Source organism: Eucyclogobius newberryi, unplaced genomic scaffold, assembly GCF_026437365.1.
Source record: "Eucyclogobius newberryi isolate DKJ021-1_F unplaced genomic scaffold, fEucNew1.0.hap1 SCAF_22, whole genome shotgun sequence".
In the NCBI taxonomy this organism is placed as follows: domain Eukaryota; kingdom Metazoa; phylum Chordata; class Actinopteri; order Gobiiformes; family Gobiidae; genus Eucyclogobius; species Eucyclogobius newberryi.
Genome location: NW_027315857.1, coordinates 14546527 through 14567900, shown reverse-complemented (window position 1 = coordinate 14567900; position 21374 = coordinate 14546527). Strand labels below are relative to the sequence as shown.

At 42.8% G+C, this 21374-nt stretch overlaps 2 protein-coding genes across 3 annotated transcripts; both read left to right on the top strand.

The window, feature by feature from the left end:
• Nucleotides 1-6787: 6787 nt before the first annotated feature.
• Nucleotides 6788-18219, top strand: zbtb4 (zinc finger and BTB domain containing 4). Its single transcript, XM_072459052.1, has 2 exons — nucleotides 6788-7019; nucleotides 10830-18219. Exon 2 carries the CDS (start codon nucleotides 11057-11059, stop codon nucleotides 15944-15946), a length of 4890 nt encoding a protein of 1629 aa, XP_072315153.1. The 5' UTR covers nucleotides 6788-7019; nucleotides 10830-11056; the 3' UTR covers nucleotides 15947-18219.
• A 716-nt stretch (nucleotides 18220-18935) lies between these two features.
• shbg (sex hormone-binding globulin) lies at nucleotides 18936-21330 on the top strand. Of its 2 annotated transcripts, none has more exons than XM_072459061.1 (8): nucleotides 18936-19100; nucleotides 19190-19287; nucleotides 19376-19565; nucleotides 19671-19832; nucleotides 19907-20063; nucleotides 20573-20709; nucleotides 20806-21010; nucleotides 21085-21330. In XM_072459061.1, the coding sequence occupies exons 1-8, from the start codon at nucleotides 18999-19001 to the stop codon at nucleotides 21210-21212; spliced, it is 1179 nt and encodes a 392-aa protein (XP_072315162.1). In that variant the 5' UTR covers nucleotides 18936-18998; the 3' UTR covers nucleotides 21213-21330. The 2 variants fall into 2 exon arrangements, with proteins under 2 accessions (XP_072315162.1, XP_072315163.1); XM_072459062.1 differs by having other exon boundaries at nucleotides 18936-19104; nucleotides 19197-19287.
• The last annotated feature ends 44 nt before the right edge of the window (nucleotides 21331-21374 follow it).

Here is a 21374-nt window from a genome sequence, read left to right as displayed (position 1 = left end):
AGCCAGCAGTTTTTCAATTTTTGCATCTCCGGGACTATGGACCAAGCCTCGGACTCGCCTGCGGCCTTCACCTGGACAAAGGAGCGCAGGTTCCCCACGTGCATTTAGGAAAGTCTCGGGAAAGCCTGAAGTTCAGCCACTGCCTGTATTTTCACATTTTACTCACTTCTTCTGCTCGTATGTTTTGTATTTGATATTTCCGTATTATTTAACGTCGCCATAAAATTGTATTTCAAAATATTTTTCTTTACAAACCAGTACGAATGTGTAAGGCCACGGTTAGCATGTTAACCCCTAACTGTTAGCTAAATATCAAAAACAACATTGCGTTGGCTTCTAACCTTTTTCTCGTTAGGCTCGTTTTGGCCCATTTGTCAAAACCAGATTTTATCCGTAAACTTATCCCAATCCCGTAAATGTTTCCCGTAAAATTGTCAATATTTTGTGTTTGATGCTAAAACGATGGACTTTACATTAAACCAGTATTAGCAAAGTTAATAACGAGGTATGTTATTGTAGAGCGATCAGTTTGATTTGTAGCTAAATTGGTATATTTCAATGTTATGAACGAATTTTCAGTGATTTCGAGTTTTCAAAAATGTTAGCATAAGCTAAGTTAGCTCGTGTAACGTGACAAAATCTCCTAATAAACTTCAAACACTTTACAGATTGCATTTTTTTTAAACATCAGGCTATTATGCTTTAAACCTAGTACGCGTGTAGTTAATATCGAGGCTAGTGTAATCCAACAGTTTGTTTCACAGCTTTTTAAAGGTTCAAGCCTCCAGTTGTTGAACACTATCAACATGGCGGCGAGTGGCGATGTGCTTCTTGTTGTGGACAAGAAAGATGGAGTCTGGAATATTCCTGCCCTTTTTTAACTTTCTTACCACAGCCTATAATTTAGTGTTCACTGATCTAATTTAACTGAATAACTTTTGTTAAAAGTTGGCCATCGACTGAAGTTGTGAAAACTGCTGTAAACTTTGACCAGTGAGATCCCAATCCTACAGTCGAAAATGATATCAGTAATCTGGTGTAGTTTAAGCCTTTTTTAGTTTTTTAGAAGCCATTTCAGACCTTGGATATTTGAAATGGCCTTAAAGTCGATAGTAGATATTTAAACTGGTCTCTTGACTCACCCTTTAACTACATTAAACAGGATTACCATGTCCCTTTTTGATCAATTACTTGTTACAAGTATTTTGTTACACTATACATGTCAGTGTTATTTCTGTCAATACATTGTTCTAAAGTTATCTTAAATCATCTATATCTAGATATAATTAATGTAATTCGTGTTACTTGGCTCAATTGTTTTGACCTAGGTTCTCCTTATGATTGCAAAGTGTATGCTATGAAGTTGTGTGCCAGGATATGTGCATTCAAATACTTGTGATTTCCCCCTTAAATAAAGGTCAAACCTAATTAAAAATTGCATTGTTTTCCTTGTCATTATCTATTCAACTGTGGTTGCTTGTAAATACATGGCGTATCAGGCTTGTTTTAATTTTTGATATTTTTTCTCAGTTGAATAGCTTCAGCAGGTCTCTAATAAAACACACAAAAAATAGGTACATTTTAACAGTTAATCACTTTGTTCAACATGCCATTTCTTTATCAAATGGCGCCCTCTTCTGGTTCATGTCAAGAATACACTAATGGCATTGCACAACGAAAACGTCAGTACGGAAGCGAGTCCAAGAAGCAGGCGGGCTCAACGGAGCTGCATAACCAAGTCTGCTGCCTTGGGAGGTTAGTTCAGAGGCCTTTTTAAGATAAGAGTTTTATTAACAACGCACTTTACTATACCGGTACATTTTATGCAATGCATTTTGCATCCTTGCGAAAAAGCTAAATCCAACTAGCTACAAGCTATCATGAAAAAGGTAGGCCTTGACTTGTTCAAAGTTCTTCATAACCACTGCTCAAACAATTGGTCTACCTATACAGTTAAGCACATAAGGAAATATGTCCTATTTAGAGTGTGTGTGTGTACCTGCGGGTGATATAACGTAGGGCGAGCTCTTCTGATGTCAGAGCATGACGTTGGCTGTCGGAGGGGGCCCCGTGAGGAGAGAGAAAGCACAAGGCACAAACTGCAGAATGTCTTAAATACTCCACTATTAAGCAGTCATCTTAGTGTCTGGGTTTCATATGACATCACGACATTCTAAAGGCCAATATTATTTGACATAGACAGGATGTTAACGTCAGCAGCTTTTTGTTATATAGCAGAATGTCTTAAATACTCCACTATTAAGCAGTCATCTTAGTGTCTGGGTTTCATATGACATCACGACATTCTAAAGGCCAATAATATTTGACATAGACAGGATGTTAACGTCAGCAGCTTTTTGTTATATAGCGAGTTCTGGGGTCTTCTATCAATATCTTTCTCTTTATGAAAGCATACTGAAAAGGCAGCCCCAGGAAAATGTCCTGTTCTCTTTGTATATTTGTGTATTTGTTATGGCAAATATATTTTAGTCTTAATTCGTACATGCCCGATGTAATGTGTGGACACAAAATGCCACGGCTATAGTCTCTTTTTGCTGGCCTGTTTGAAAAGACTATTACCTGTTTACCTATAATAATCAGGGTGCTAAATACATTGCTTAATCTTTCCTCTTGTTCCAATCATCTTAAAGAGCTAATCTAGGGGTTTCAGTGCAGCTAGGTTTGGCCTGAGCCGCATGTCACAACTGAGCACTAACTCTTGACTTCTTTAGTTTTTAATTCTTTGAACTCACTATTGCAGAATTGGCCATTCATCTATCCAATCTCTATAATTCAGATATAATGAACAACTGTCTGAATTATACAAAAACTCTTTGTTAGACACACATTTCTCATTTCACATTTGGTCTTGCTGTGTAGTTCTTTGTTTTTTTGTTTTCTTTTTTTACATCTGATATCAATAGTTTGTTTATGTTCTGTTTTGGTCTCACTCCTACATATTACAAGACACACGTTTGATAAGCCTGTACTGTCTAGGTCAGTTTCTATTTGACTGAATTGTCTGCTATTTAAAACCCAGGCTAAAAAGAGGTGTTGTTCTTTACTGTGCTTTAAACTACAGGCTGTCTAGAAACAGGAAGCACTGACGACCCGAAGTGCAGCAGCACACAACCAACATGCAGCCACTTCCTCCACCTCACGGCAGAGCTACAATTCAGCAAAACAAGCCTCATGCTTATCACAAAATTATGCACCCCTCCCTCCCTTCTCTGCTTGGGCCGCCCCGCTGAATGGCGCACACAGACAGCAAGCTTTTCACCCCCTCCGCCATGTCCTATGTGGTGTTCTCTTATAACCACACTCCCCCCCCACACACACTGTCCCTCTATGCCAGTACAGCATGCCTGAGTAGCTGCCTGGAGATGAAGGAGCTAATTAATTTGATTTAGCCCTTCTCTCCAATTCTCTGGCAGTGGAAAAAGCAGCCGCCTGTCCTTTGCTTTGCCCCCACCTCCGCACCATATCAAGCACCCCTCCCAGATGAATTTCCACCTATCCTTTCCAGTCTGTTTTTGGCAGCGTGCACTCAAAATCACATTCTCCATTCCTTGTTTCTTCCCCTATAATGAATGCATTGTTTACTATAGACCTCATTACACATAGCATAATTATGTCGCTCTTTTCTTTCATCTAAATCCTCGTGCATAGCTATTATCTGCTATATGTGCCTTGGGACTGTCTGTGACTCAGCAATGCTCCTCTGCTGCTCAAACAAACATGCTTGTTTTATGGTTCAAAGCGTCCGCTTCATTTCGGCACTATGTGGATCTGTCAGACGCTGTGTGATTAAACCCACCTCTGTTATCTGATACTTGCTTAAATGTATCCATTATGTAAGACTGAAAGACCAGAATAATTGTCAAGTCATAACCAGCCTTGTGCAGAGGAAGTGATGCTTAGAGCAGCAACTGACAACAGTAGAGTGCAAGTAGAAAAAACTACATATTATATTTATTTCTAAAAATTAACAATGTTGTAAGCGTGTTTGGGTTCACCAGAATTATTTGCGTGCACCTCCAATCATAGCAAAGTATCATGCAAACACTTAATATTATGGAGATAGAATTGAACTTTACTGATATAAATTTTATTTTACTCTTTATCCACAATTAGTAATAGCATGTGTGCAATAAAAAATATAAATATAGTGCAAAACATAATCAACTAAATGTACAAAATATACATGTCAAAAGTATTTCTAGTACACACACTCTTAGATATTGCATAAGCTCCAGACAAGTTTTTGCATGCTCATCTTTCTTCACAGCTGTCATCATATTGACAAGGCATCTTAAAATCTCGTTGTAAAATCTAATCTGTATTTGGCTCTGAATGTAAACATTTGTAATGCTTATCTATACTTGCAATTCCAGAAATGCCTGCACTTTGGTGTCGTTTTACCTCCTCGTCCCCACATGTCTGCTCTCAGGCCACAGAAACAGGAATTGCTGCAGCGTCCCCTGTGCAGCCGCTGCTTCCTCTTTAAGAAACCACTGACATTTGACCTCTTCCACTCTCCACTTTGATCTGGGTCCAAGTCAGCTGGAGAGCAGGTTAGTCAGCCCTTCTCGGAGATCACTGGGCATGTTTACAGATACTCTGGCATAACTTTGGCCATGTTCACCAGCCATTAAGTATTTAGAAACTCTTCATTGTTTCCTTAAAGGTACACCAGGTAACTTTTCTGGTGATGTTAGATGTTTTTGCTTGGCATGGAATGTTCCAAAGCAAGGCCTTAAACGTTTCATACCGTTTATTATATACATGTTTTTATTGTTTTTATAGTTCAAAATAATTAAAAACCTTATTGTGAGCAGACTCGCCTTATCACAGATTTGACCTGTAACTTGTTTTGGTGGCGATATATGCTTGTTTCTGTGGAGATGAGTACGTTTAATACCGTTCTGTAACATTTCAGGCAAAGCAATAACATCTCTATGGGTAGAAGCAGTGACGGACTCTCCACCTTTTAAAAAATACAAATAATCCAATCAATAATAACAGGCAGGTTAATAGTTTTATACGTAAGTCCTTGACATTATAGTACTGGTTTATGCAAGGTATAAATTGCATCACCTAAACAAAGTTCTTTGCAACACAACAAGTGTGAAGCCGCCAAACACGAGGTACAACTGCCCCGGTTTCATGCACAACAGTCCATATTTGTTCAGTGAGGTCTTGGTTAACCAAACCTATTATTTGGCAAGACATATTATTCATTAATATCAGCTAAACGTTCTTTTAGCTCAATCAATAGTTTATCATAATTTGTTATATAATGTTTTTATTGAGCATGTTGGACGGGACGAGGACAATTGGTCCATGTTGAGTGTCTGAAGTTATTAAACATGGCTGCCATAATAATATGCCTTTCCTTTCACATTTTAAAGTGTACTTTTCATATACAGTCGTCTAGTTCTCCCTTTCACACCAGCATGCCTCAAAAACACGCAGGAGGGCATGAGAGAAGAGGACAAGGCGGAGAAGGAATGGGAAAGAAAGTTTGGCCAACTCCAAGAATCACCAGAGGGGTCACAGGAGCAGCGCCCAATCCCAGAGAGGTTCCCATGGAGACAAGTGTGGCAGCGTACAATGAGGGTGAGAGAGACGAGAAAGAAGGAAAGACCGGGAGGGGGGTGGGCGGGAGGCTGGCGACACGGCTCAGTCAGTTGGCGGGTCTAACTGGTTTGTGTGTGCGTGTGTTTGGGGGGGTGTTTGTCCTCAAAAGGACAGTGGGAAGCATGATGTGTTATAGCAGAACTGGGCTACAACCTCAAAACCTCCACTTACTTTGATTTGGCCGCCATGTCGACGAAGTGGAGACGAGAGCTGTCGCTGACCATAAAAATGACATCTGATGGTTGTTGTTGAGCGGTTATAAGTCATTCAATATTAAATTGTGTCTTACGCTTACAGTAGCTTCTGGATTTGTGTTAGAAAGGATGCCTAACACAAATCGAATTAAAAAAAAGAATTAAATCGATCAATGAAAACTAACTGATGATTTGACTACAGGATGGCAAATATGTCATAATATCTCAGAAGGATGGAGTTATATTTGTTTTGTAGACTATCCATATGTAATTGTTGTTGATAGTGAAAGTTTTGTGTTCACGTATGTCTCTATTACGGCGTGAACCTTAGTGTTGCATAGAGGTTGTACTTGACACTGAGCCCTCAACCAAAGGTGTCTGGTGAAGCATTTTTGAAAATATGGTCATTCCCAAGACTTCAGCCACACAGTCTTGGCATACTTTGACCCATTCTTGATCGTGTGCTGCTTGGGCCTTTACTTTGTTTGAAGTGCACTTTTCAACCCAGTCAAAATCCCCTGTAATTTCTTCCTCAGCTGCACTTGTTCCACTCCGTTGCCCTCCGCCATTTGACTCCAGCTGTTTACCACGTTGTACTTTCCTGTATTCGTCCCAACTCACTTGTAACTCGCGCCTCTGTCTGCCTTTCCATCCCCATGCACAGAGTTTGTGACTTGGCGTGGTTCCTGTTTGTTTTCAGCCATTTTGGGGACTTGCAGCGCTGGTAACAAACTGCTTAAATGGCGTCGTCTTGCTTGCTTGCCTGTCTGCGCTCCCATTCTCCCTCCCTCTCCTATCACTGGGCTTTGTGTATATAAAGTACTGTGTGTATGTGCCCAGAAAGAGGGAACAACACTTCCAAATAAAAGGAAGATTGGATTCAGCGGCAGAGGGGTTGAAGAGAGGGGGGTAAAAGGGGGAAAAAACACCTAGAATCGTGTGTCAGAGGCAGAAAGTAGAGAGTGTGAGAGAGCAAGCAAGTTGGAGTGTGAGAATCGCTCCTGCCCTCTGTCTTCACACAGTGCTGGCTGCATGTGTGTGCCTGCGTATGTGTGCACCGCCTCTCCCCCTGCTCTCTCTCCCTGACATACTCGGACGTGCGCATACACAGAGCGCAAGGGGGAGAGAGGGAGTGTGAGGGGAGCCAACACATCGCAGCAGAGATGCAGCAGGAGGTTTTCAGAGGTACGTTCTCTCGTATGCTTGCCTTCCTGAGAGAGAGACAGACAGAATAAGAGGAGTGGAGGCTGTGCTCACTAGTTTTCCTGCTTATTTTTTCTTGCTGCTGTGACGTTGTTTTCTGTGCTGTCTTGTTAGAAAGTGCCTGAGCTCGGGGTGTGTTGGTGGGTGTGTATTTTTATGCCCTTCGTGTCTGAGAAAGGCATTTGTGTTCGCGTTGGCGCCTACACTGGATGTACCGAGCTTCTGCGTGTGTGCAATAACAGGCCTCTTCTGCCTCATCCTCCCCTCTGTCGCACCACGCAGTTCTTTTTCAAAAGCGATGACTCGTTTGAGGATTGTAAATGCAACTTTTAATTCTGTAGACGTTCTTGCGTCTGTTGATTCACAGAAAAGCGATAACCGACTGGAACAAAAAATAACTCACTTTAGCTTTGTTTGTTAGTGGGCCATCTCCTTTACTCCGGTCCATCAACTCGCTAACAACAGTCGCTTGACAGTTTTAGACAAGAAGTTGTGGATTATAGTTAAAATCTGTGAACAAAGTCTATGTGTCCACATTTTTACCAGCATGCTCTTTTGCTGGTGCTCTCTTGTACAGCAGCAGAGGGCATATTGATGTCACCAACGCCGTTGTTTCTGCCCTAAGCCTTACTTTTTTCCTTTCCAAAACAACAGAGCATCTGCTGCCAACTACTCCACATTCCTGGTTTCCATGGATGCCATGCCGAGTCTCTGCGCTTAATGTATGGAAAATATGATCAACTGTGTCAAAGGGGTCATAGGTCAGACAATAGGAAAGTAGGTTCTTCTCGCTGCTGCTTAAGGAGAGCAGTTAGCAGCAATAGTTTGGCCTTAACAAAACAAGAAGGAAAGAATGTTGTAGATTTATCTGCACACTCAAAAGTACACCACCACTCAGTGACTACTAGAGAAGAACTATATACAAATAATATTGTAGTTTCAAGGCAAACCCCATTTGAGTATTTCACACGTCTACATAGATTGTGCGTGAAATTGAAAATATATATATTTCTTAAAGAAAATAATTTGCCTCAAAAGGATCACCAGTGTTGTAGTGCTCTGCCCAGATATTTCTTTGGGAAACTCTCTGTGCCTTTCTTCTGTATGTCCCATGAATCTTTTCATTGAGATAAATTATGAGAAATACGTTACGCAGTGAACTATCAGACTATGGAGAGAGTGTGGTTTTAGACATGGCAGGTTCACTGGTGTGTGAAGTGGAATGCAAAACACCATGATAGGACCAATTACATGTGAGGAGAAGGCACGAGGGGTTCACGGACCTTGGGCAGTCATTCTGAGCTGATCTGAAGTACAAGGAAAACCTGACATGTGAACATGGCTTAAATGTGTTCAAAGTTAGTTCCCTGTTCGCTGTTCACACTAAAGTACCTCTACCATGTCAACTACACTCAGGTTGAATCCAAGCTCTTCTTTCTTTCCCTTTATCTCAACTGGCTATCGTCCTTACGCTCCTCTTGCTAACGATGCCCCCCCCTCACCCCCACCCACACATCAATGCACTCTCGTCGTATGGACCAACTGCTGTTGCATTTGTTGGGCCCCTCTGGCTGCCCCTTGCTGGAACTAGGCCCAACACCTTCATTTTCCCGTCATGGCCCTTGCAGCTGGCTCACTGGCTGGTAGACAATGGCCCCCCATATTCAACCCACATAGATGCCCCAGTTACTGCAAAATATAGTCATGCTTAGGGAACTCCAATTCACAGTTTACTTCATTTCAAGGGTGAAAGGTGTTCAATTTCAAACTCAAAATATTCAGTATTTATTAAATAATGATTTAGTAATTACTCATTTTGAAACCGTTACTTTATTTTTAGTAAACCTTTTTTGCCCAACATTTTATTTTACACATTTCCTGTGACATTCGGAAAGAAACTGGCTAGTGTGCATGTGAAAAAGTGTGTAAAGTGACTCCTAATTGTTATTTGTCAGGCAGCAACAGCACCAGCCTCAGTGAGAAACAAACAGATTGCTCAAACGGCTGGTTCAAGGCCTCGAGCCACGGCACCAGCCAAGTCTGTGTATCCATTGTGCAAGTCAGCTTTAGCTGTGATGTTTCCAGTAATCATCAAAATTCTTGATTCGTCTTTAATTAGTCAACAAATGTAAATGAATTACTTAAACTTTGAATGATTCATTTCCCCTTTATATTAATCTAGTTAACTCTGTTCTGTCAGGGTCCTCCGACAGAGGTGTGGTAATATGGCAACTACGTATTTCCTTCTCATGCTGCCAATCTTTTCTTTATTTAAACGTTTTAATAACATAGAATTGGCCAATCGCACATTTGCATAGCCTTTACTGAGGCCTGTCACATTTAGACAATGTGTCGTGCAGCCTCTTTAGTGAGTGTGCGTCACTGGGAGATACAGAACAACATTGAGGGGGCGTCATACGCACTTCCCTGTCCACAGCACAGGCATCAGATGAGATGGTGATTTTTTTGTCTCAGCGCTGTCTCTTAGTGTGTGTCTACCCACTTATAGCAGAGTAAGGGATAAGGGATTTCCTGCATATCTATCGCTCAGCCGAAGCAACTGATACTAGTTTCATTTCAGAGAAATTTAACAGCACAAGACCGCTGGAACACGATTGAATATTTCCAGTCAAACATATATAATGTGGCCTGGACATCATTGGCAAGTCATTGCTAAAGCTCTTCAGTCCCACTAGTTTGGATTCGTACCCTGTGTTCAAAGACGTCTTGCACTCCAACTCGCCTTTTGGTTTTGAATGTGATTTCCAAGTAAAATAACCTGGCCCAATAGCCATGGCGCCTATATTTACTAAATAAGATCTTTGTTTACCTTATTTCCTGGGCTACGATCTGTCTGACACCCTCATTGTCTCCCTCAATTCCAACTTTCTCCATCTTTTGCTTTATTACGACCTATCACTCTCTTCCTCACCCCTTTCCTCCCTTCTCTTCTCCCTGCAATAACAGTGCTGACCTAGTTTCTGCCTGTTCAGGGCTGCCTGTGGAATTTTACAGCGGCCTGCCTTCCTGGCTGCTTTGCTACTTGAAAACGTAGGCAGAAAAGCATGACTGAGGATTTTTCTTTTCATCACATCATTACGGCCTCATACATTCTGTTCTAATGGCAAAACCCAACAAAAATAACAACTCTTTCCTCCAGGCTGTGGATATATTTTACACATGAACTATATCCAAAACCTATCCTATTTGAATAGAAATAAAAAAATATCCCATTGCTTGTCCACAGCTCAGCTAAGCTAGGAGCTTTTCTGTGCTGTGCACACGCATGCAATCTTCCTCCTCTTCTGCCCCCCGCTGCCTTTGCCTTCACAAATAATGGTCAGACTCATGCATGGCAAATATATGCCAGTGCCAGCAATGGCTAAAAAGACTCTCACACATAACAAACAGAGCCAGACTATCCTAAATATTATTTAGGTGTATTTAGGTAATTAGATGCTTGAGGACACCTTTATTTTAAATTAAATCTAATTTAAAATATGTTCTAATTAGGCATATGGAATGTTAGGGATGAGGGTGAGATAGATTTCTGGAATGTCATTCTGTAGACTTGGCTTTGGCACTCTGAAATTTAAACCAGCACTGCCGCAGATTCATTCCTCCCCTTGCCCTCACCCTTTTCTCGCTTCTCATTCACCATTCCTGACGGTAAGAGCATTAGGTTTTTTTGCTCCTAGTGTTCAATGAGTATCACATTTGCAGAACCTTTTGTTATTCTATTACACTTACATATTGATTAATGCTATTTTTTATGTTTTACTTGTCTTTCAGATTGTGAGGGCTGGTCGTGGTGTCGGATAAAAAAGTGTGGGACCCCATCCATGTGGGCCATTCTTATGTAAGCGCCGACCACCTGATCCCGGTCTAAAGCCCCTCTACAACGTACGACAAAGTGCAACAGAGGAATTGAAGCTGTCACCTGGGATACCTGTCCTTCAGCTCAGGCCTTCTTTTCTCCTCATTAAAAAAGCATTCTGTTGCCAGCAGTTTTCGAGGAGATGAAGGCTAAAAGACATGGGGTTCGGGGAGAGGTTGTTATGGAGGACAGACTGGAGGACATACCCGATGGACCTAAAAATGCAAAAATCACCCTCAGCTTCCCACTTAGTGCTGCCCCACTCCCCTTGTCACTAAAATCTCCAAGCCACCGTCGTAGTTCCTCCTCTTCTTCCTCTCCTTCTCCACAACGCCGTCGGCAAACCTCCAAATGCTCAGACGAGGGGGCGCTATGGAAACTGGATTCTACTACAGACGTCAAGCACAGGCCTTTTAAGCCTCCCAGGCGTGACAGCTCTCCATCCTCCTCTCCTTCCTCCTCCTCCTCTCCAATGACTGTTCACACAATCATGAGAAAGGACATCAAATCCCCACCTCCACTCAAGTGCTCTAAACTCAGCCCAGACACTCCGTTTCATAGATCACCACCAAAGTCTTCCAGCGGGGCTTTGGAGGGCTGTTACGGTGGGGATGTATGGGATGAGCGACCCAAGCTGACCAACGGTGCAGCCTCTCAAACGGCTCAGATACTCTTCAACTTGGGCTCAGCTTATAGCAGGCCTGGGGACGCAGAAGGAAGAGAGAAAATAACCAGAAGACCCTCTGGCAAACCTGGAGGCTCTCACGGACCAAGTCTTCACCCACCCACTCTCCATCTTCCTCCCCCTTTACCCCCACCTCCCCCTTCTGAAGGTCTCACTGCACCCTCCCATCCGTCTTCCTACTCCCCACCAGACAGCTTAAAACCTGAACTCATATGCGGAGTGTGCCACCGGCTTTTCAGCACCGCCGCCTCCCTCACAGTCCACATGAGGCTACACCGTGGCAGCCGCGCCCTCAGCTGTTGCTACTGTGGCAAAGTGTTCATCCACAGCAAGAGGCTGCAGTCACATGAGGCCTCCTGCCGAGTGCCAGAGCTACCCTCCAGCACTCTGGGCCCTCCTTCTCTCACCAGGCTGCCCAAAGAAGAGCCATTGGAGGAGGGAGAGGTGAGAGTAGAAGGAGGGGTGATTGTGGCCCAAGCGGACATAACTAAAGCACGGTCGGGAAAGAAAGCACAGAGTCTCCTGGCACAAATCCAGAGCGATGATGCAGCAGCCGCAGAGCTACTAGCGGGTGATGAGCACCATTTTGTAAAGGTTGTAGATGGCAATGTCATCTACTTCTGTTCTGTCTGCGAGCGCTCCTACATGACCCTGTCCAGTCTCAAACGCCACTCTAATGTGCATTCGTGGCGACGCAAATACCCTTGCCATTACTGTGATAAGGTTTTTGCTTTAGCCGAGTACCGCACAAAGCACGAGGTGTGGCACACGGGGGAGCGCCGCTACCAGTGCATCTTCTGTTGGGATGCCTTTGCCACTTACTATAATCTGAAAACACACCAGAAAACCATACATGGCATTAACCCCAGCCTCATCTCCAGTGAAAAGACAGCTAATGGAGGCTATAAGCAGAAGGCTAATGCCCTGAAGCTCTACCGCCTTCTTCCTATGCGTTCCCAAAAGAGACCATATAAAACCTACAGTGACAGTTTGCATAATGGACTTCTGCTGCAACCAGGTGAAACACCTTCTCTTCCTGTGCCTGGCCTGGACTGTACTCTCGGCTCTGGAGATCTACAGAGTCTCTTGAGTGGGGCTCATCCTCAGACTGTTAAGCCGGACCCCGATGACTTCCCCGACAGCTTTCCTGTTACTGTGCCTGCTGAGCAAAGAGACAACTCCGGATTGCCACAACTCTCTCAGACAGACATATGTCACATTAGAAAACATGATGGTGAGGCATCAGAAACGGAACAGGGCAGGGCAGGTGGCAGCTTTAAAATGTCCAGTAGCAGCAAAACCAAAATGTCCAAGACAGGTAGATGGCCAGACACAATTATGCCTTCTGTGATAACTTATGGCCACACAAAACCCTCTGTAATAGTGCATGGGACATCTGTGTCCTCCTCTGTCATTGTGCACAGCAATCAGGTCACATCTGGAAATGACAAAACCAATTGCTCTTCCTCTTTAAATTGTGGCCAGGCTTTACACAAAAACAGCTCCAGATCGATGAAAAAGAAAAGGGACAGCGTAGAAAATCATCGAAAGCGATCTAGAGACAGTTCAGATACAACAGATGATGGTTCAAGAGGTAGACGAGACACAGATAAGGGCACAAAATCATTACATAAATCACGCAGGTCGCACAGTAAAAGTGAAATAAGCAGTTCAAAACAACAGTCCTCAACCATAGGCTCACAGAGCAAAGACCCAGGGCCCCTGTGCCAGATAACAGTTCGAATAGGAGAGGAGGCTATTGTAAAGCGCAGCATTTCAGAGACAGACCTTAAGAGAGACAAAAGCCTCTCGCCTCCTAAAAACAAGCGCAGTGAGACGTCATCTGGGAAAGAAGTTAAAGATTCCCGACATTCACACTCCCACCATCACCACAAACACCGCAGGGCCAGTTTAGACGCACAGGAAACTCATAAGAAAGAGGAGGTTAGGAAGCATTACAGCCCTGATAGAGTCAGAGAATACTACTTCCGTCAAGAGGTTCGTGAGCAGCAGGACAGTGACCAAGACAACGAGGACAATTTATGGCGACCGTACTACTCTTACAAGCCTAAAAGAAAAGCCCATGCTCACCTCCAGAGAGTGAAGAGCTGGCAAAGGAAACTTAAATTCAAGCGCTCTTTGCGGCTTAAAAGGAGGGTAGACAGACTCAAAAACCTTGTAACTAAAGATACAAAAAAGTCAAATAATGAGGAAGAGGAAGGACTAAGTGACAGGGAAGATAAAATGATAAAAGCCAAACAAGAAAGAGGTCTAAAGAAAAAGTATGATTTCTCAATTTCAAAAGAGAAAAATATAGATGAAGATGAGCAAGTTAAGGAAGTCCAGGCTAAAACACCTCCCCCCCCTCTCAGCCCTCCAAAATCTCCTCAGTCTACCCCAGCTGCCCCCACTGCGAGCAAAAGGCGACCCTGGACTAGTGCAAATGCAGCTGAGTGCGGTACATGTGGTCGCTGGTTCTCGAGCACCAGGAAGAGAGACAAACACGAGCTGAGCCATCTGCTAGAGTTTGTCTGCCTCTTCTGCAGGGCCACTTTCCCCTCCACAGAAAAGTTGGAAGACCACCAGAAAACCCAGCATCCAAAGCCTGTCGAGTCCCCATCCCAGTTAGTGGCCCCTAAAGTAGCACTTACTGATCCAAGTGAAGGAGTTAAGCTAAAACAAGTGCCATCTCTCACAAAATATGATGAAGATAAAGGGTCTCATTCATTAGATCGTATTTCTAGTCCCAGCCGTCTAAGCAGGAGGGCATTATCCAGGCACACTTGCCCACAGTGTCATAAAGTGTGCAAGACGTCGTCAGCTTTAAACAGACATATCCGACGTCATGAGTTAAGTAGCTCCCCAGAGAGAGATGATAAAGAGCCTGAAACACAAATTATTAGCAGGGAATTACAGAGTGAGAATGAGCAGGTGCCTTTAGCCCTCTCGGTTTCAGTTATTAACTATTCACCGTCAGAGCTGCCTAGTTCAAATGAACATGGTTTTCAAAATGATTTAAGTAAACAGTCGAATGAGCTTAAAATTATTGTGGAAAATGTATTTACAGAGCCCAAAGAAACAGACCCTACCCCTCAAAATGACCCTCCGTTAGATCACCCCATTAATCTCGCACCTAGTAAACCCAAATTCTCCCCTGTTGCACAAAGTGTCTTGATCATGAACAAATCCGAATGCCTAGATTATCGTACTCCCAGTAATCAAAACTTAGTTGCTCAGAGCCACGGATTGCCCAGCCCCGTCCAAAGTCCCAACAACACCAGAATCACCACTGCTGCGCCACTGCCTGTTTCCATGACAACAGCTCCCACCTCTGAGGCGGGATACAGGAACCGCGATGGGGTCATTATAGACAGAGACAGAAAATATGGGAGTGATAGGTATCTGCACTCCAGTTTTGAGGAACCACCTCTGGTGCACCATCTCAGAGTCCAGCCTCAGTCCAGGTGTCAATCTCCCAACGAAGCACAAGACCTGACTATGTCGTCTCTGCGTGCCAAAGAGAGAGAAATAGAAAGAGAAAGAGAAAAACGAGTGCAGCAGATGAGAAAGCACGCTCTGGACAACCACAATGCTTTACTGGTGCCTAAAGAGGAACCTTTAAGCCCTGTGCCGTCCCCCCATCATATGCCCACTCAAACCTCAACCACTGTAAAGGGCAACTCTGCACACAGACACCCTCCCAGGTCTCCCTGTCGTACTCACTCTACTATCGGACACCCAACTGAGTCCACCCGACATGCTCACAGCACACATGAGCGGGCCTCTCAACCAGATGGGGCAGCTGTGACTGCTGACCGCCCCTCTGCCCATGCGCTACCCTTCCCCAGGGCTCCACAGGCCCCAACTGACACCGACAACCAAGACAATTCAAGAGATTTCCAACAAGTAGAAGACTATCCCGACCAGGTGTACCCTCTACCACTCACAGTACCAGACAGCTACCGCTCCGATAAAAAGCATGGTGACACCCTGCTAGTGCCCTCCTATCCTTCAGGGACGCTTCCTTTTGGTTCGTTGGGGAAAATGATGGTTCCTAATGGAGCAGACTTGAGTAAAATACCCTTCTACCCAGATCCCTATCCCCTGCTTTACGGACCTCAGCTGTTGGCCTACCCCTACAACTTAGCTGCTCTTCCTGTTGCTCTCAACATGATGGCTCCTGGTGGAGACAAAGTAGAACCACTGCCTTTCCTCCCTGCTATATTTAACTACGCCACTGGGCCCTATATGAGTGCAACGCCACACCCCCTTGTGGCCAACACTACACTCTACAGTAACGGCAGCAGTGGAGGCAAAAAACAACGGGACAGCACCAGCAAACCATAGGACAAGATACACCAAGCAGACCGGCTGTTTTTTGAGGCAATGGGCTGGTGTGGGCTCATTGCAGCAGGACCCCTCCTCTCTTGTATTCAGTAGATCTGAGCTAGGCACTTAATAAGAGGAGTGAAACTTTACTCCTGCTCACCCTTGCACCAGTCACTCCTGTCATTCTGTAGCGTGTCATAGTCCTAGAGCTTGATTCTTCCCTCGCTGTATTATCTATCTATTATACCAATATGAACTGCTAACAGGGTGTGTTGTGTGAAACATTAGTTCAGCTTCCCTTGATAATAAGGCTCCTCTGGAGTGGCATGTGTAGGCACGACTAGACAAAACACAAGTCTACGCTGAAAACAAAGTGAGGGTTTACGCAATGGCAATACTTGTATGTTGTACACGGACAAGTATAAAGGGATCTGTACCATACCAAGTAGGGCTTGTGCAGGTTTAAGTGCATAATGTAAGTGTGCATTACTGTGAATGAAAGGGGATGAGTTGAATGAGTTTATTATTCCATGTGGTTTGAAGGCACACGTAAATTCCTGCTTCAGTTGAAATAGTTACTGTGTTGTGCACAGGGCTTTTAAATGTCTGAATGCAAGTACATGACAATGACATCTGCTCTCCTGACGTCTCAGTGGAGCTGGACTAATCAATTCTAGCATTCATCATAGTTTATGTAATGTACACCAAATAGTTAAAAGGTGCCCACTTAAATGGGGCACTTGTAGCTGCTTTGGATATGTAGCTGGTCACTGGGTAAGAAATATGACTGATGGACCATTGCACTTCCATTTTATCATCTCATATCTATCACTTTAAAATAGTATTTACCAGTCAGCCGTTATTTTGTGAGTAGCTTTTGTTTTGCTGGAATAGTGAATAATTTCCCCTGGATGAAGTCAATGACAATATGGAAGGAGAAAACGGATTCAGGGTATTGATGTATTTCAGTAGAGGTAAAGACAAGGGCACAAAGGACTTAGGACTGGGACAAACCGCTCTCATGCCGAGGGCACTGTAGGGTGAGGCTGAGCACACGGGCCAACGTGTCCCAAGCTCTTCTGTTTTGGGGCTTTTTGTTCCATGTTTTGTTCTGTTCATATTTGTTTTGTTAATCTGTTATTGTTAATGTTGTTTAGTCCTCTGACCCGATGGAAAGGGGATGAACCTAAAATAATGAATGTAAATCTAGTCGTGAGGTTGATGAAGTACAGCACAGCTACATTATTGCTAGAATCAGTCTTTTTTATTATTTGATACAAATAACCAGTTAAAGTCGTATAATATCTGGTATGCATATAAACTGTAGTTCTAGAAACTTTGGTTCTGTATTCACAAAGCATGAGCAGCACTTGCTTCTTAAACATTTATATTCTCACAGAGGTTGACATACTCACTCACACACACTTTTATTTCTTTTCATTTTTTGTTGTTTCATTCTGTTGTTGTACTGACGTGTACTGGGATGGCTTTTGGATAGAAAAGGAATTAAACATGGTGACCAAAGGGTACACAAATGGTTACAAGCCTTTTGCATTTGAGTGACAAAAGTGAAATTATGATTGAGAAAACCAAAACAAACCTCCAAGAGTATATGGTCCATCTGTGTTTTCACTTTGGGGGTTTAACTCATTGTACATGCCTTGCTGTATTTAATACAAACTCTCAAGCCATTCCTGTAGATGCACATATTGTATTTTTGGACCATTACTTATAACATAGTTCATCAGTTATCACACAGAGTCCAAAAGCATGCAAAATGATGTATTGTAGTGACTGGATTGAAATCTGGTGGTCATTTAAACTATTTACTGTATGTTTTAGTTGAAATGAATGTGCCTCTGCTTGGATCACAATGCCTATGGTGAGAAGATTTCCAGATTCCAAGTGTTAAGGTGCCTTGTTATGGCAAAAGAAACTTCAAACGTAAATGAACGGATATTATATCATGGAGATGTTATGGCTTTGCTCTGAAACTGTAGATGTAGGGGTGTGGCTAAACAGTTTTGGCATTGTGTACATGTCTAGGGTAATACTGTGCCATATAGAGTTCACAGAGTTTGTTAATGTTATTTTTAAAGATGTTTTAATGTTGCCTGATGACTTTGTCTTTAGATTTGATACAACAGCGTGTAGCCACAGCTCCCCAAAGTCTGTAGTCTCCTTTTTCTGACATTCTTGTTCTCTCTCTCCCTCCTCGTTTATGTCTACTGTTTCATCTTGCTGCAATCAAACAAAATAAAGTATTAACCTGATGACCTATAAACATGAAATTTCTCTGTCTAAAATTTATGCAAAAAAAATATATATATTTTTGGTTAAAAAACAAACAAACCTGATGTTTTATTACTGATATGTTTGTACTGTAATGATAAAAACATTTTAGTAATCCAATGTATTTAGTCACAATTATCCCCTGTTTATGAAATTATAAACCAAATATTTGGCAAAAATAAGTTTGTCTATGAATATAAGGACTTTTTGCTTTATGTTATTTTTGAGTGTTTTTGAGTCTTGTTGTTTGCTTTGTGTCAAGGAATTCTTATTCAGTGTGTACAATCAAAAATGAAATCAATGAATCAAGATAAGATTTTTTTTTAAATATTTACCCTTCCTATAACTGATTCATGTCTGTGCCGCCTACCTCACAAACAGAGATGAATCAAGGTTTCTGTGTAATGGGTAAAGTTAAACACAACGCTGTGGTCTGCCTCAGGTCACTCACCCGGCCCACTGTTGTCTGCAGTAAATGAATCAGCAAAGCTAGATTGAGACTAAATGCAATTTCTGGCACTTATAGTTTGTCCACTGGGCATTTATGCATATGTATTTTCACCTACACTTTTGGACAATTGTAAACACAAGCACTCTACCAAAAAACTTGTCTTTCGGAGATCAATAATCACTGTTCATGCCCGTTTGCCCTCTGTACTCCAGGACACAGTATCAATCCCACACAGGGGTGGGATTGATACTGTGCTCAGCTTCACATTTAACAGCAAAACACCTGAGTGGACACAGGGGACCACGGTGTGGAAGAAAAGGCTCAAGAATGGCATTGAATTGGAAAACAATAGCTGGGTGCATGCTGCTCACTCTAGGAATCACCATGTTGGGACAAGGAGCAGATGGACAAGAGAATGGCCGGAGTACGGTATGTTTAATAAGAACACAAAAGTAACAGAAGATGCACAAACTGAGAACCAGCTTTCCATTGAGCTGTGATGTGTAAATGTGTTACAGAAAGAAGTCTCTGGGTCAGGAGTTTTCTATCTTGGCCAAAACAGAGACATGTGGAGGCCATTGATCCATATAGCAGTAAACCTGAGTGAGATCACCAGGTATGTTTTGAGGCTTTAACTTCATATTTTAATCTCTATTACAATGGAATAAATATGTTTGGTAACAAAAACAAGTCTTTTCTTTCAGTATAAAGTCAATATTTCAGCTGCGTACATTTGACCCAGATGGCACTGTGTTCTATGGAGACACCAAGAGCGGAGAGGACTGGTTTGTTTTGTCCCTAAAAGAGGGGTTCCCATTGATGCAGATCAGCAAAGAAGGCATGCTGCTTAGCGTGACAGGAGGCCCCAAACTCAATGATGGAAAATGGCACACTGTAAGGTTATTGAAAAACGTACCGCGACTCGAGTTAATTTTTTTTGTTTTAGTTTTGGTCATTTTTGGTGATGTCTGTTTTCTTTTTATTCTTGTTAACAACTAGCTGGAAGTTAGCAACCAAGGAAAGTTTGTGGTTTTGGTAGTGGACCGTACACAGCCACTTGTGGCTGGCCTACAGCCCAAAATGAAAGAAGAGACCCTTGCTGGTGCACTCAGACTAGCTCTTGGTGGGATCCTGATTAATACAGAAAAATTGCTTGTTCAGGTACTGTTCACAAAACATAGTGAACTGTCATAACTTGTACATTTGCATTATCCATAATATTTGTCTTGTTGAAGTACAAGCCACAGTTGGATGGCTGTGTGCGGGAGGGCAACTGGCTAAACCTGAGTTCTCCCTGGAAGACAGAAGAGGAAGAGATGTGGCCATGCCATGAAACCATCAAACAAGGCAGCTACTTTCCTGGCAAAGGCTTTGCTGTGTTTAACTCTTCTGGTTGGTACATTAAAGGCGCAATGGACGATTTTTCGGCGATTTGAGAACGCAGGCCGAAGTGCGCATGCGCACTCCCCCGTGCGGACTGATACAACACACACGTGCGTTTGTTTATTAGCGCAACGGATCGCATCGCTCGTCTCCCGTAGATTTCTGTCCACTTCTGCGTCAGCTCGAACTGTCTTTCTCCGTCTTCATTTTGCCCCGTACACTGAGGGAACTATATTATGATAGATCAATGCGCTTAGGCACGCTGGAACGTGGGACGAGCCTGACGAGGCTGCAGGTGAGCGATAGGTGCGTTTTATGATTGATACGTGGCAGGACTAATCGGCAGTCACGCCACGAGGAAATAAGACTCAGATTTATGCCAAAAAAATCGTCCACTATTGCTTTGTTTGTGGACAGCAACAAGCACTTCACAGACTGAGAATTAATAAAAGTGAACTTTAGAATCAGAACTCAGTCAAATATATGTACATTTTCTAATCTATCATATTTTTCCCCAGTTTTCCCCACACAAACAGAACAAGGGATTAACATTGAATTTTGGGGAGATTTTAGTGAGATGGAGGGGACCATTTGTTGCATCAAAAGCCCAGGGCATGGGCCAATATTCCATCTAATGGCTAATAAAAGTACAGCGGTATGCATTTAAATCAAGCACTTTTTATATTATTACATGTTTTCATTGTATGCAGGATATTACTGCACACACTATATGTATTTTTTGTGTGTGTAGGAAATCACTCTCACCTTTGGAGCTGAGATACTCGTCATAAAACAACAAGTGTTCAAGAGACTGATGGTAACCTTTCAGACGGATGTACTGAGGGTGCGTCTGGATGGGTTTGAGTCCAGAGCCATGATATCAGTGAATGAGGAGAGCCACGCTGGATATTCAGACATTTGGGCAGCAGGTTCTCTTTCCATTGGCGGTCTCCTAGGTGAGATTTTTATAATTAAACGTTATTTAAAGAAATTGATGGATTGGTTAAGTGACACATTGTTATATTCAAAGGTGAAGATGACACTGGAACTCAGTTCTTGACAGGATGCCTAGAAAAGATCCAGATTCAAGGGGAGAATTTGGATATGGATTTAGCAGTCAAAGAGATGTCAATCTACTCCCATAGTTGTCCCACCTAGACATATTTCATTGTAGTCTTAAGTGAATTTCATCATCAAAATTGTATTATTACTTTTTTCAAGGTTAAGCCTGTGCATAGACTCTTCGCAACAGAATCAATTAAATGTTTACCAAATCTACCTTCTGCTTCAAGTCAAGTCCATTGATGCTAACAAGACACT

Excerpts from the sequence above, each read along its gene's own strand:
- zbtb4 (XM_072459052.1), top strand. The coding sequence starts at position 11,057 with ATGAAGGCTAAAAGACATGGGGTTCGGGGAGAGGTTGTTATGGAGGAC.
- shbg (XM_072459061.1), top strand. The coding sequence starts at position 18,999 with ATGGCATTGAATTGGAAAACAATAGCTGGGTGCATGCTGCTCACTCTA. Across the intron at positions 19,288-19,375 it reads AACCTGAGTGAGATCACCAG|TATAAAGTCAATATTTCAGC; the intron begins GTATGTTTTGAG and ends CTTTTCTTTCAG. Across the intron at positions 20,064-20,572 it reads TGCTGTGTTTAACTCTTCTG|TTTTCCCCACACAAACAGAA; the intron begins GTTGGTACATTA and ends ATTTTTCCCCAG.